Source organism: Mobula hypostoma, chromosome 11 (genome assembly GCF_963921235.1).
Source record: "Mobula hypostoma chromosome 11, sMobHyp1.1, whole genome shotgun sequence".
NCBI lineage: Eukaryota > Metazoa > Chordata > Chondrichthyes > Myliobatiformes > Myliobatidae > Mobula > Mobula hypostoma.
The window spans coordinates 53996241-54010239 of record NC_086107.1 but is presented as its reverse complement, the minus strand read 5'-3'; the positions used below and the strand labels follow the sequence as shown (position 1 = coordinate 54010239).

Sequence of the window (13999 nt, the reverse complement as noted above, 5' to 3'; positions counted from 1 at the left end):
ACTGGAGGATTTGTGTTATTTCCAGGCTCGACTCGCTTATTTAGTGCCATTCACTACTGTAGTACAGTGTTAGCTACTATGATTCCCATATACTAATCACGCAGTGATGTAATTCTTGCAATTTAGTGAATGGTGTTCAATGAGGTAAAGTTCAGAATCTGACCTTCTTGAGATATTGCTGCCCTTACCTTCAAGCAGAGCTATGATGATGTCATAACTTTCTCCTTTATTGATCACAGTGCTTAAGGTTGGATTTAAACAATAGGCAATTGACCATGCTTGTTAATCCATAGCAAAAATGGCAGAAGCAGACCAAACAAAAAAAGTGTAGACAGTATGGTGTGGAGTATCTGAAATGTGGATTTATACCAGCATTAAGTAACAAACAACAGCCAATGTGATTTTTGGAAGTTTTTTTTTCAAATGAGACAATGAAACCGTCCAGGCTCCATGACATTTGAAGAGAATACGCTATGATAACTCTGATAACTTGGCTTATTTTCAGAAACAAAAAAAACTTCAAAATACATTTACCAGCTCTTCACAGCAAAACAGTAATGGTTTGTTTGCTTCATGCAACATTTCATTGCTAAATCTGAAATGCCCCATACGATTGGAGAAGAACTGACACTGCCAGCAGTAAGGGAGATAAGTCACTAGACCAAATAATTAAAGCAATTCTGCTCAGTGACAAAGACGAATAGATGAAGTGTCTGAGAATGTGGAAGACACATTTTGCAACATACTTAGAACAACAGAAATTGCTCTGCAGTTGAATGAATCAACATTGCCAGGCAATGAATTTTTGCTTCTTGGTTATATTCGTTTCATAAAAGATGAAAGCATGGTTCAAGAATTGTTATTTGCAAGGGGACTAGAAAAAGATAAGAAAGGGGAGTCAATATTTCAGGTTGGGCAATTTTCCAAAGAGAAGGTTGTTATGCTCACTAATAGTCTTGCTTATGCAACAGATTGAGGGGTTATTACTTTATTGAAAAAAGCTGTGTAATTCACAGAAAAGAAATTGTTGCAGAAAACCTAAGTGATCAGCTGCTCAGATCATTAAGTATTGTTATCATACTGTTAAATAAAATAAAGTCCCATGCTTTTAATTCTTAACTGTTTCTAGACATTAATATTGGGAAGGAAAAACAGTTCAGACACACAGAAGTCAGGTGGCTCTCAAAATGAAACTGCTTGAGAGGCTTTTATGCGCGTTTTGAATTATTTGCAAAGTTTAATGAAATCAATCTTCAATTGCAAGGAAATGATGTGCATCTTAACAAAATCAAATCAACCATCTCCATGTTTCTGTCCAAGTTACTCTATTTATGTGCAACATTGGCCATCCTGACCTTTTCCCATTTCTGAGTCTCTGTGATTTGGAAGAGGAAGAAAGAATAACAGATGATGATCTTCAAGTGTACTGTGCCAACCTGGGTGAGCTGCATAAAGACACGTCAGAGAGATTTCAGGATCTTCTCTCAGTCCAAATTTCAGAGTGGGTAATAAATCTATTCCTGAACACTTGTAATGAGGAATTAACAGGAACGATGGAGGAAGAAATGATCTCACTACAAAATGACTCAGGTGAAGCAGAGGTTGAAAAAGTCATATTAAGACTTTTGGTTACAGAAATAAAATCACTGACTGTCATTCTGCACTGTGGAAATTTCTTTATTGCCTTTCCAACATCATATTTAGCAGAGCGCGGTTTCAGTTCAGTCACCCAACTTCTTTCAAAGCAATGAAACAGACTACAAATTACTCAACAGTGGGATCTGAGACTACTGAGTGACATTCAGCCTGATGTTGAGAAGCTGATATCACTCCAGCAAGCCCTTGCATCTCATTGAAGGGTGAAAAAGCAATGAAGTAGCGAATAGTTGGACTAATGTATGCTCTAAAATTGTTGCTAACAATTGTTATTACTGTAATTAAATAAAGAAATAATTTTATTTGTAGTTTTAAATAGATTTGAATAATGTTTGCAATGATTTGTCACTGCTTTCAATTTACAGTTCCTCTTTTCTTTCACTGTCATTGTAAATCAAAATCCTTTATAGTTTTTATGTAATGGCTAGAAAGTGAGAGGTGGGCACTGGGGATGTGGTCGGGGAGCCATGGAATTGGTAATCCAAAAAAGTTTAGGAACTACTGGTCTACACTACCTCTGCTCTATAGTATTGTGTAAGTGTTTAAGATTGGTGAATGTATTACTGGGTATGTGCGCCCTGAATCAATTGCAAAGAGTCGTTAAAAATTTCCTTGTCCTTGGTGTTGTGATACAAAAGGACATAAATTTAAAAAGTACATTTCATAATCTTAAAATTCCAAACTCTTTTTGGCAAATAATTGCCTTTTGAAAAGTTGTAATGTTAGGAAATTATGCAGCCAATTTAAATATAAGTAGCAATGAGGTACATGACAATATCATCATTTGTTTGAAGAATTAATAACTGACAAGAACACTAAGGAATTTCTATGACCTGCAGAATTGTGCTAAAGTATTTTTAGTTCCCAGAGAGGAGAGTCAGACTTTGCACAGCTTTATAAGGCATTAAACATATACAGGTAACACACATAAAAGTTGCTGGTGAACGCAGCAGGTCAGGCAGCATCTCTAGGAAGAGGTGCAGTCGATGTTTCAGGCCAAGACCCTGGGTCTCGGCCTGAAACATCGACTGCACCTCTTCCTAGAGATGCTGCCTGACCTGCTGCGTTCACCAGCAACTTTTATGTGTGTTGCTTGAATTTCCAGCATCTGCAGAATTCCTGTTGTTTGCGTTTAAACATATACAGGTACTCTATGTTCCCAAGATGGGGACTTAGACATTTGCACAACTTTATAAGGCATTAAACATATAGTGAAACAGAGGTGGCAGCAAGCATTGGAATTGGCATCATCTATAACAATAGTATATTCAAGGTAAATCTTCAAATAATGTGAAATTTATGCAGAAACTGAAGAAAAAAAACAAGAAAAGTTTTATAAATGGGGGTACATGAATAGTGTTCAGAGCAGAAATACAAACAAAATGGCAAGAAATAGTGCGTGGGAGTTTTGCCTTTTATCCACTTATCTGTGTTTTTGAATGATCAGGCAGGCAAAATGGAGATGGTCTGATGAGTTTCATCTGCACTAGGGGAAATGGGTAAGAACATTCCAGATACTCAATTCACAATCTTCCACAGCTCTCTAACTTCAAGATGGTGGCAACTGAAATCATAAACCTATAATTCTAGCACTTTTTAATGGGAGTTTACTAGAATATGCATATAACTTATAATACACTTAACTGAATGTATTATTTCTACCAATCTGAGGAGTCAGTTTAGATCATACCAGGTGAAACAGGCCCTTCAGCCCACTATATCCATGCTAATCATACGTATGTTCATCCCATTTACCAGAATTGTAGACTTGAAGGTACTTTTTTATGTCTCTTAGTGCAGCTGCTCTTCCACTCCCCGTTTCTCCCCCACCACCTCCTGCTCTTTAAATCCCATTTTATCATGTCTTCCATCCCTCTTTGAAATCACTCAAGTTAACAGTGATTGACAACCCTGGTGGAAACGAAGTAAAATCAAACCAGCGTTTTAAAAGTGAAAATTGTATAAAGCCAGTTTTGTTTAATTGATAGCTTTCAAAGAAAAATCACACACTGTTTGTGCACAGAGCTTAATGCATCATGGAAGAGATGTTATTACATTGTTTGATTCTTACGATGTAGGATTTATTGATCATGGGAGGAAATGTGGGATGAGAATTAATGATTAGTCTGATAACACAGTTTCAAATGCCAGCTGAACTTGCCTCATTTCAGATAGATTTTAATTCGTATAAAAATGATATTAATGTCCATTTTTTAAAATTCTGAAGTGATGTAGAAAATCACAGGTTACAGAAAGGAACTTGCTATTTTGTTTTTTGAATTTGTGGAGTTACAGATAAATTAAGCTGGGTGATACTGATCTGGATATGGAGTGTTGACTCGGCACTTTGTACATCAGTCCTTTTTGAAAATGAAGATTGCTAAGACCACTAACAAAGCCTCATACAAGGGGTCAGCAGTGACATCTTGTACCAGTGTCTGACTTCTAGCTCCTTTCCTGCTTTTGCTGACTAATATGTAACAGGCCAGCCAGAGGAAAATGTGATTTGCATTGATGTAGGCATTTGCAAAATTGTTACTTATAACGAATAATATTGTCTCTGAACTAAATGGTACTTTTATTCAAGATGTGCACGGGGGTATAGGATCTTGATCTGCCTTGTCAAAAAAATGCATCTTTAATTGTTATTTGTGGCTGAATTTGCATGTAGCGTTTGTTCTGACATAAATCATGGAGTTATTTCTGGTCATTACAAATCGGTGTTTGGAAAAAAAGAACTTAATAAATGAGAATAAACAGAGCACAGGGTTCTTGCAGCCTGCCTTTCAGTAATAAAATGGAAACATACTGGAAATACTGAGCAGGTTGGGCAACACCAGTGAGTGAGAGAAACGGAGTTAATATTTCACAACAATAATGCTCCAGCAGAACTAAATGAAATCAAAGATGCTTTAAGGTGCAGAGAAGGGTAATCCGTCGAGAACAAAGCTATGGGGTGGAGATAAAAGAGGCTGGGTTGCAAGCGGTGGCAGCACTGCTGAGAGAGAGAGAGAGAGAAGGATTATTAATCTCATTTGATCTGTCTGGAAGAGATGCAAATAGAATGGAATGAATGAAAACAGGGAAAAGGAATAATCAGCAAATCAGGCAACAACATATGTTCGAAGAGGAAAATGGAGTGATTATTACAAGGCATGTTCATGAGTTTCACATAGTTGGACATAGCTTGGATCCAAGCTGGTATCTACCATATAACTTTGATATAGAGGTTGTAAATAACATTTAATTAATAACGCAAACAACAGGAATTCTGCAGATGCTGGAAATTCAAGCAACACACATCAAAGTTGCTGGTGAACGCAGCAGGCCAGGCAGCATCTCTAGGAAGAGGTACAGTCGACATTTCAGGCCGAGACCCTTCATCAGGACTGGGAAGAGGTACAGTCGACGCTTCAGGCTGAGACCTTCAAAGGGTGTCGGCCTGAAGCGTCAACTGTACCTCTTCCCAGTCCTGATGAAGGGTCTCGGCCTGAAATGTCGACTGTACCTCTTCCTAGAGATGCTGCCTGGCCTGCTGCGTTCACCAGCAACTTTGATGTGTGTTGCTTTAATTAATAAACAGTGATTCATCACTGTGATGGATAATGGGATTAGACAGGCTTTTGAAATGATTGAGAAAATACTAAAAATTCTTATCCTTTGGTTATTCTTCATTAGTGTCCTTCTAACCCTTTGTTTTATTTCATTCAGTGGACAACTGATCAGGATGTGGCAGATGCTGTCCATTCGGTCGGTGTGCAGGATCTATTGGAAATCAGGTTCTCTGAAAACCGTGCCAATGGGCAATCAAAAGGGTAAGTTCATGTAAAAGTATAACTGACAATTAATCCTCAGGTCATGTTTGTAATAAAGTATTAAAAATTAAAGAGTCTTTCATGTACATTGCATCTGAACAAGTCGCAGAACTATCTCAGTGCTTCAAATGCAGTGAACCATATTTGACTCAGGGTGTCTATTGTGATACAGAAAAGGAGTGCAGGTATGTTAAGGTTCAGTAGTTCTGGGTACAGCATTCAATGGAATCAAGGCATATTTATTGAATTAGTGTTAACTGCAGCTTGACTGGCTGTTATTTATCTGCTGAAATTGCAGATCTGTAAACCAGATCATGCAAAAATGCTTGTAAATGCCAAGTAATTTAACTTGTGTATTGCTTTATTGCAAGCCAAGTCATCCTTGTGTGACAATCTTTGAATTACCTAAACAAAGAAAGGAATTACAGATTTACATATTGTAAAAATGTCTGTAATATTAACTACAATATTCAATTTTATTTTAATTTTATTCTTCCTGTTGAGTTTAGTATGCGTGCAAATTACTTCTAGTAAGATGGCAGCGTGCTTGGTCGCAGCAGCCTTTCCAGTTCCAACAAATGGTGCAAATCTGTATCGTAAACATTTTCCTTGTGATGCGAGACCCTGTTGGACGTTGATAATCCTACATAATGCAAGTACGATTCATTGGTGAGATTGACAGCGGGCTGCTTGGCCTTGGTTGTTGTGCAGACTTGCCCCTCGTGCTCTGGCGTTGCCTGTTACAACCACCCAGGGAGGAGGTGCCGGAGATGGTGTGAGAGAGAACAAGCACGACGGATACATTGGAATTTGTGCTGGGTTGCTGGCTGGCCTCTGCTGGCCAGTTCTCTTGTCAGTGCTGCTCTCTCCAGTGTTCACTCCCTGGAAGAAAAGCTCTAGTGCATCCACCTGTGGCTGGGCTTGTTCTTGTAGAAATGTGGCTCCAGGACAACATCACTTCAGGCCATGCCACTCAGCGACTTGGCCTAATATTATTAATGTGACTGTGTGTACTATCTTTTGCACCTTGGCCCTGGAGGAACAACGTTTCATTTAGCTGCTACATGTGTAATGTTGAATGACAATTGAACTTGAACTTGAACAGTCTCAAATTAGTCAGAATGCAGTCAGGTTAATCCCAAGCCATGTAATATTTTGACATGATGTGCCTTGTGCAGTGAAAGTCAGGAAGAAGGAAGAGCACTGCAAGTTGCATTTCAAATGTCAATTTGTCTGTAGCAATAACAGAAACGTTAAAAGTAGACAAAATCTTTGTTACTCATGTGATTTACAAGTCTTTGATATGATGATCAGGTTGCATATCTGTGTTTTTCCATGGCTCCACATTACAAAAAAAAGTAATTATTAATGAGTAGGCTGAACAAAGGGCACTACTTGAAAGAAAAAGGGCTGTATTATTAGAAAAGTATGCTCTTAAAGAGAGCAACCTGAGGAATAAGGTAAACTCGATTCCTTTATTTTTAAATATTACTTCTTAGATTGGGAAGCCAATATAGTTCAACCACATTATAAAGACAAATAAGAATGCAGGTGGTGGAATCAGGAACAGAAAACAACACTGGAAGGCCTGAGAAAGTCGAGCAGCATCTGTGGAACAAAGGGAAAGGAAGCAAAGTCAATGTTTTGGGTGGAAACACTGCATCAGGATTGAGGAAGAGGAAAGGGTGCATCTTCAAGGGGAAGGGCTGTTAGTATAGGGGTTGATGGATGTAACCAGATGGGAAGGAGGTGATAACCAGCTGAGGGCAGGGGATGGGGAAGGTAAGCAAATGGTGCACAAGTAAATATTTTTGGTGAGAGTGGGAGCCTAAAGTTGATAAATTCATTGTTCATACTGGAATATGAGACGTTGTTCTTGCAATTTGTGTTTAGTACCTTGGTTAAAATTTCTACTGCTACACTCTGAGGTAGTTTATATTAGCGATTTTCTGTAAAAGCAATGTGCCATACTGGAAAGTGTGTTTTGGCTTCTGCTAAGATACGGACCCATGTTGTCCAGTTTAGGAATGTGAGTCAGCCAATCAGGATCGTGGGATGTGAGAGAAGGTTCTAGAGAGCAGTGGGGAAGAGTTTTCTGAAGGACAGTAATCTAGTTTGGGGTCTCTAGCTGGGAGCTGCAGGGTGGGACAGAAGGGAAGGTACCACAGAATGCTGTTGGAAGGAGAGTCCCTGTTGCAGGAAGTGCTTTGTGCAGATGAATGGCTCCAAGGAGGAAGGGCCAATACGAGAGAGAGAGAGTGAGAGAGACAGGGGGGAGAGAGAGACAGGGAGGGGGAGAGGGAGAGAGAGATTGCTCAGATGATCTTAGAGAGAAGTTTGGAATGTGGCAGGTACTTTCACACAGACCTTTGGTCCAGCGCATAAATAAGGGACACACCACTGAATTCTCCAGTATGAGCTCCAATGGTTATGTGCACATTGGGCTGGTTTAACTGTATGGGCCATTTTCTTTTCTTTTTCCTTTTAACTGTTTGATAAAGCTGACATTGGCAAATATACTTTCTTTATAATTTTATCGGCTATACGATCTGTTATTTCTTGCCAATAATTGTGTATAGGCAGTATTTACACAGCATTCACTCAGATCGGGGTCTGTTAATTAGAACATCCCATCTGTTTAGTTGAATCCCAAATCACACCAACCCTGGAAGTACATTGTTTATAAAGGTGGCCTTCTCACCACTGAGTCCTATGGCTGTTAGCCTAGATAGCTATCGAGCTAAGTTTGCATGCAAGCCCAGTGAAAGAGTTATATGTGTTTGACCTCTCTGTAGTAATGGAGAAATTTATTTATTTGTTTGTTTGTTTATTCATTTATTTATTTATGTATTGAGATATTATGCAGAATAGGCCCTTCTAGTCCTTTGAGCTGAGCCACCCAACAACCCCCAATTTAATCCTAGCCCACCAAGGGACAATTTACAATGACCAATTAACCTACCAACAGGTACATCTTTGGACTGCGGGAGGAAACTGGAGCAAAACTCACACGTCTTGGAAAGAATGTACAAATGCTTACAGGCAGTGGTGGTAATTGAACTTGGACCACTGGTACTGTACAGCATTGTGCTAACCACTACTCTTCTATGCCACCCCAAAGAGAAAGTCAAGGACAGACAAGTCGGTGTGGGACAGCACTAGGAATGACAATGGCACGCAGCAAAAAGTTGTGGACTGGGCGCAGGTGCTCCAAAAAATGGTTACCTTGTCAACATTTTCCAGTGAACTCTACATGGTGAAATCAGGCAAAGACCAGGTGATCAGTTTGCTCTGTTGACAACAGGCAGCTCGAGCTTCTAGTTGCATGCCATTTTAACTCTCCGTCCCACTCCTACACTGATCTGTCTGAACTTGGCATTTTCCATTGTTACAGTGAGGCCAAATGCAAATTGGAAACATCACTTTGTATTCTGCTTGGATATCTTACAACTCAGTGGTATGAGCATTGAACTTTCCAATTTTGCGTAATTCAAAGGTCCAATTTAATGTCAGAGAAATGTATACAATGTACATCCTGAAATGCTTTTTCTTCGCAACCATCCATGAAAACAGAGGAGTGCCCCAAAGAATGGACGACAGTTAAATGTTAGAACCCCCAAAGCAGCCCCCCCCCAAGCTCTCCTCCCTTCCGCGCGTAAGTGGCAGCAAGCAACAATTTGCCCCCCCTCCCCACCGGCAAAAAAAAAGCATTGGCACCTGCCACCAAGCACTCAAGAATGAGCAAAGCAATAGCAAAGACACAGACTTGCAGTTACCACAAAGACTTGGTGTTTCACCCAGTATATGAAATACCGCAGGCTCGCTCTCTCCCCCTAATAAGGGAGAAAGAGGTGTCTCCGTTTTCCCATAATCCTAGCATTGTCTTTCCACAGACATACACTCATCTGTCCAACTAATTTTCTTATCCTTTTGGTCACTGTCTCCACCCCTTTGCTGTACCTGGTTCCATCTCCCCCTCTTCCACTTCCCAAATGATTCCCATTGATAACCCTACAGCATAACCTTGCCCACCCATATACTGCTATAAATTGGTAGTCTTTCCTCTCAGTCCTGTTGTAAGGTCTTGAAAAAGCTAATAAAACCTTTTGCCTCCTCAGATGCTACTTGACCTGCTGAGACTTTCCAGCTTCCTTTATTTTGTAATAGCAATTCAACCAATGCTTTAAGTTCGTTTTCATAGAGGCTTTTAGAATCCTAACAGATACAGAGAAATCTCAAATAAAAAGTTCTGGCAGTATGAGATTCCAAGTGTAACAACATGAATCAAAGAAAATCTGGAAAAATTGGAAAATACTTTTTCAGAGCAAGTTTTCAACAGCAACTTAAGGTTTTATTTATATATAAAGAATAGTCAATTACAAAGATGTCTATTATTCAGTTTAAAACAATCAGTTGGGAAGTGAGATAGATAAATGATTCCCACCCCCCAAAAATAATGTTACAACTTTATATTCCTGCTGAACTTTAGGTATTGGTAGGTGAAATAACCTGATTAAATACAGAGTGTATTTTTCTATATCGCATTGGACTTTCTTTTTCATCATGGGATCAATCTTTCTCATCATAGCTGGCTCCCCCAAGGAACTTTTATAATTATTGGCCAAATATTAATAAAACCACAATCAGACAATAATGAAGAAACAGTAGTCTTATTTCTATGTTGTCATTAATAATTTTGATTCTGTTTTCAGAGATGCCATTGTTTTCTGAAAAATGCCCTGCCTCTGGTATAGATTTATAATTACTTGTTGACTATTTCGTTCTTAATTACTATTGATTCATGTTTACAAGTAGAGCCTATGATATATGTTTGTAATTACAAAAGGTTTAGTTTCTGAACAAGAAAGTTAATTTGGAAGACTTTATTTTTGTGTATTATTCACTTATTGGATGTAAGCATCACTGACCACACTAGAATTTGCTGTACTTTCTTAACTGACTTGGTGGTGGTGAATCCCTGCCTTGAACTGGTACATTCCTTCTAGTGAAGGTGCTGTGTGTGTTAGCCTCTCACCCCTACTGGAGCATAGGCCTCCAACAACAACTCACCAGTGTCCTCAATTGTCCCTAGGTGTAGCCCATCTTCAAAGCTTCTTCTCCCAGGAATGAGGTCTTTGGAGCTTCAGCTGGTGTTTCTGTAGCTCTGGGTTTTTATGGGATGGAATTACAAGCCTTATGCTCAACCCTCCACCTATCGCAGCCAGACTTATGACCGCCCGTGGCGGAGTTCAGGTACCATATTGTAGGGTATTACGTGATGGTTTTGATACAGATTAATGTACTGCTAAGCCCTTTAAGAAGACAATTAAGATTCAGCTACATTGATGTGGGTCTGGGTTACTTATAGGCCATACTGAGTAGGGACTGTAGATTTCCCTCCCTACTAGCAGTTAGTTCAAAAGTTCAAAGTAAATTTATTACCAAAGTACATATATGCCACCATATACAACCCTGAGATTCATTTTCTTGCAGGCATACTCAATCATTTCATAATAGAATAATAACCATAATAGAATCAATTAAAGACCACACCAACAGAGCATTCAACCAGTGTGCAAATATAAAAAGAAAGGAAGAAGTATAATAAATAAGCCATAAATGTTGAAAACATATGAAATGAACATGAGAAAGGAAGTCCATAGGTTGTAGGAACATTTCAGTGATTTAAAGTGAAGTTGAGTGAAGTTATCCCCTTTGGTTCAAGAGCCTGATGGTTGAGAAGTAATAACTGTTCCTGAAACTGGTGGTGTCATTGGTGAGTCTCCTGTACTACTTTCCTAATGGTGAGAAAAAAGCAAAACCTGAGTGGTGGAGGTCCTTGATAATGGATGCTGCTTTCTTGCGACAATGCTCCGTGTAGATGTGCTCAGTGGTAGAGAAGACTTTACCCATGATGGACTGGGCTTTATCCAGTACTTTTCTTTTTTAGGAATTTTCCTTCAAGGACATTGGCATTTCCTTACAAGGCTGTGATGCAACCAGTCAATATACTGTCCACCACACAGCTATAGAGGTTTGTCAGAGTTTTAGATGTCATGCTGAATCTTCACAAACTCCAAAGAAAGTAGATGCGCTGCCATACATTCTTCATAATTGCTCTTATGTGCTGGGCCCAGGACAAGTCGCCTGAAATGATAACACTGAGGAATTTAAAGTTGCTGACCTTCTTCACCTTTTAATCCTCCGAGGACTGGCACATGGACCTCGGGTTCCCTCCTCCTGAAGTTAATATTCAGTTCCTTGGTCTTGTTGACATTGAGTAAGAGGTGGCTGTTGTGGCAACGTTGACTCAGATTTTCCGTCTCCCTATATGCTGATTCGTCAGCACCTTTGATTCAGCCTACCACAGTGATGTCAGCAAACTTGACTGACATTGGAGCTGTGCTTAGCCACACAGTCACAAGTGTAAAGCGAATAGATCGGGGGTCTGACACAGCATTGTGGTGCATATGTACTGATGAAGATTGTGGAGAAGATGATTTTGCCAATCTGAACTGACTTGATCAGTTAGTATTGAATGCCAAACTGCAATTGATGAGGAACATCCTGATGTATGCATCTTTGCAATGCTGGTGTTCCAGGGTTGAGTGAAGAGCAAATGAAATGCCATCTGTTGTGCCCCTGTTGCTCCAGTAGGCAAATTGGAGCAGATCCAAGTTGCTTTTCAGTCAGAAGTTAAGAAGTTTCTTCACCAACCTCTCAAGATACTTCCCCACTGTGAATGTAAGTGCTATTGAACAATAGGCATTGAGGCCGGTTAGACACCTGCATAATTGAAGCCTGCTTGAAGCAAGTGACTGCTGAAGATCTCAGTGAATACTCAGTCAGAGAACTCAGTGTGGCCTCCTGTATATCAGCGAAACCCGACGTAGATTGGGAGACTGCTTCGCAGAGCATCTATGCTCCATCCGGCAGAAAGAGCAGGATCTCCCAGTGGCCACCATTTTAATTCCACTTCCCATTCCCATTCCGATATGTCTATCCATGGCCTCCTCCACTGTTGTGATGAGGCCACAGTTAGGTTAGTGGAACAACACCTTATATTCCATCTGGGTAGCCTCCAACCTGGTGGCATGAACATCGATTTCTCGAACTTCTGGTAATGCTCCCCACCCACCTCTCCTTCATCATTCCCCATCCGCTTTTCTCTCTCTCATCTTATCTCCTTGCCCGCACATTACCTCCCTCTGCTCCTCCCCTCTTTTCTTTTTTTCGTGGCCCTCTGTCCTCTTCTATCAGGCTCCCCCTTTTCCAGCCCTGTATCTTTTTCACCAATCAACTGCCCAGCTCTTTACTTTATTCCTCCCCCCTTCGCATTACACCATCACCTTGTGTTTCTCTCTGCCCTCCCCCCCCCCCCACCTTTTAAATCTACTTCTCAGCTTTTTTTCTCCAGTCCTGCTGAAGGGTTTTGGCCCGAATCATCGTCTGTACTCTTTTCCATGGATGCTGCCTGGCCTTCTGAATTCCTCCAGCATTTTGTGTGTGTTGAGTGAATACTCCAGCCAGTTGAACAGCACAAGTCTTTAATACTTGGCGAGGTACCCCGTGTGGGCCGGATGCTTTCATCATTTCACCCTCCTGACGGATGCTCGCACGTCAGCCTCAGAGACTGAAATCACAGGATCATTGGGTGCTGTGAGAGTTCATGATGGATCTTCCATGTTTTGAGACTCAAAGCGAGCATAGAGGGGATAGAAGGGATCTCATTCTTCCACGTTTCAGGCTGATGGAGTCCCTGCCCCTTCCTGCCTCGCTCTGGCCAAGTCGATGTATCTTCATCCGCTTAAGCCTCCTTGCTTGAGAGTGATGTCCACTGAGTCCTTCAGAAGATCTTGAAATCTGTAGTTCATTAAGTTGCTTCAAAAGTACATTTCTTAAAGGGAAATAACATGCCGCAGATTGCAGTGAGAGTAACTCATAAGAGGTATATTTAGAAGTATTGTACATAGCCCAGAACATTGCCGTGATCCACCAGTGCCATTTTACCAAGGAAAATTTTTCAACAATCTACATGGTATAATGGCCTCTTCTAAAAAGAAAGGGAAATCCAGATTATTTTTTAGTTGAAATCAAATTGACAAGTATATTCTTGACAAAGAAAATCAGTAAACAGTAATTAATTTACATCGGGTGATAATAAAGTAGCACTCCAGAGTTTGAACCCTGATTCTGGATTATGCGCCCAGGCTTCCAAATTACTAATTCAACCATTCCATTCCCATTAATAGGCAATGCTTTAAGTTTGTGGAACGTGAACTTTTATTATGTTCAGTTTTATCACCCACAGAACAAAGACCTTACATTTACTATGTTCATATTCTTTAAGCTGATGAAAGGAAGAGTCAGTTGCTTTGCTTATTAACTACTCAGCATGGTATTGTTATTGAATAAGGCTGTGATCAAGTTTCATTGTGATGTCTGTTGTATTTGAACACCTAGTCACAATGCAGTAATAAATTTGTCTATGTGAGTTACAGATTGTAGTTATAGATTGTGAATTGTCC

The 13999-nt window shown here is 40.0% G+C and overlaps 1 protein-coding gene across 1 annotated transcript in view; it reads left to right on the top strand.

Annotated features, from left to right (window-relative positions):
• The window catches only part of LOC134353744 (cleavage and polyadenylation specificity factor subunit 6-like), a 79040-nt gene that overhangs the window by 22659 nt on the left and 42382 nt on the right, over positions 1-13999 (top strand). The window contains exon 3 of the mRNA XM_063062070.1: positions 5368-5471. Coding sequence (XP_062918140.1) covers positions 5368-5471 — 104 coding nt within the window. The remainder of the gene's footprint in view (positions 1-5367; positions 5472-13999) is intronic.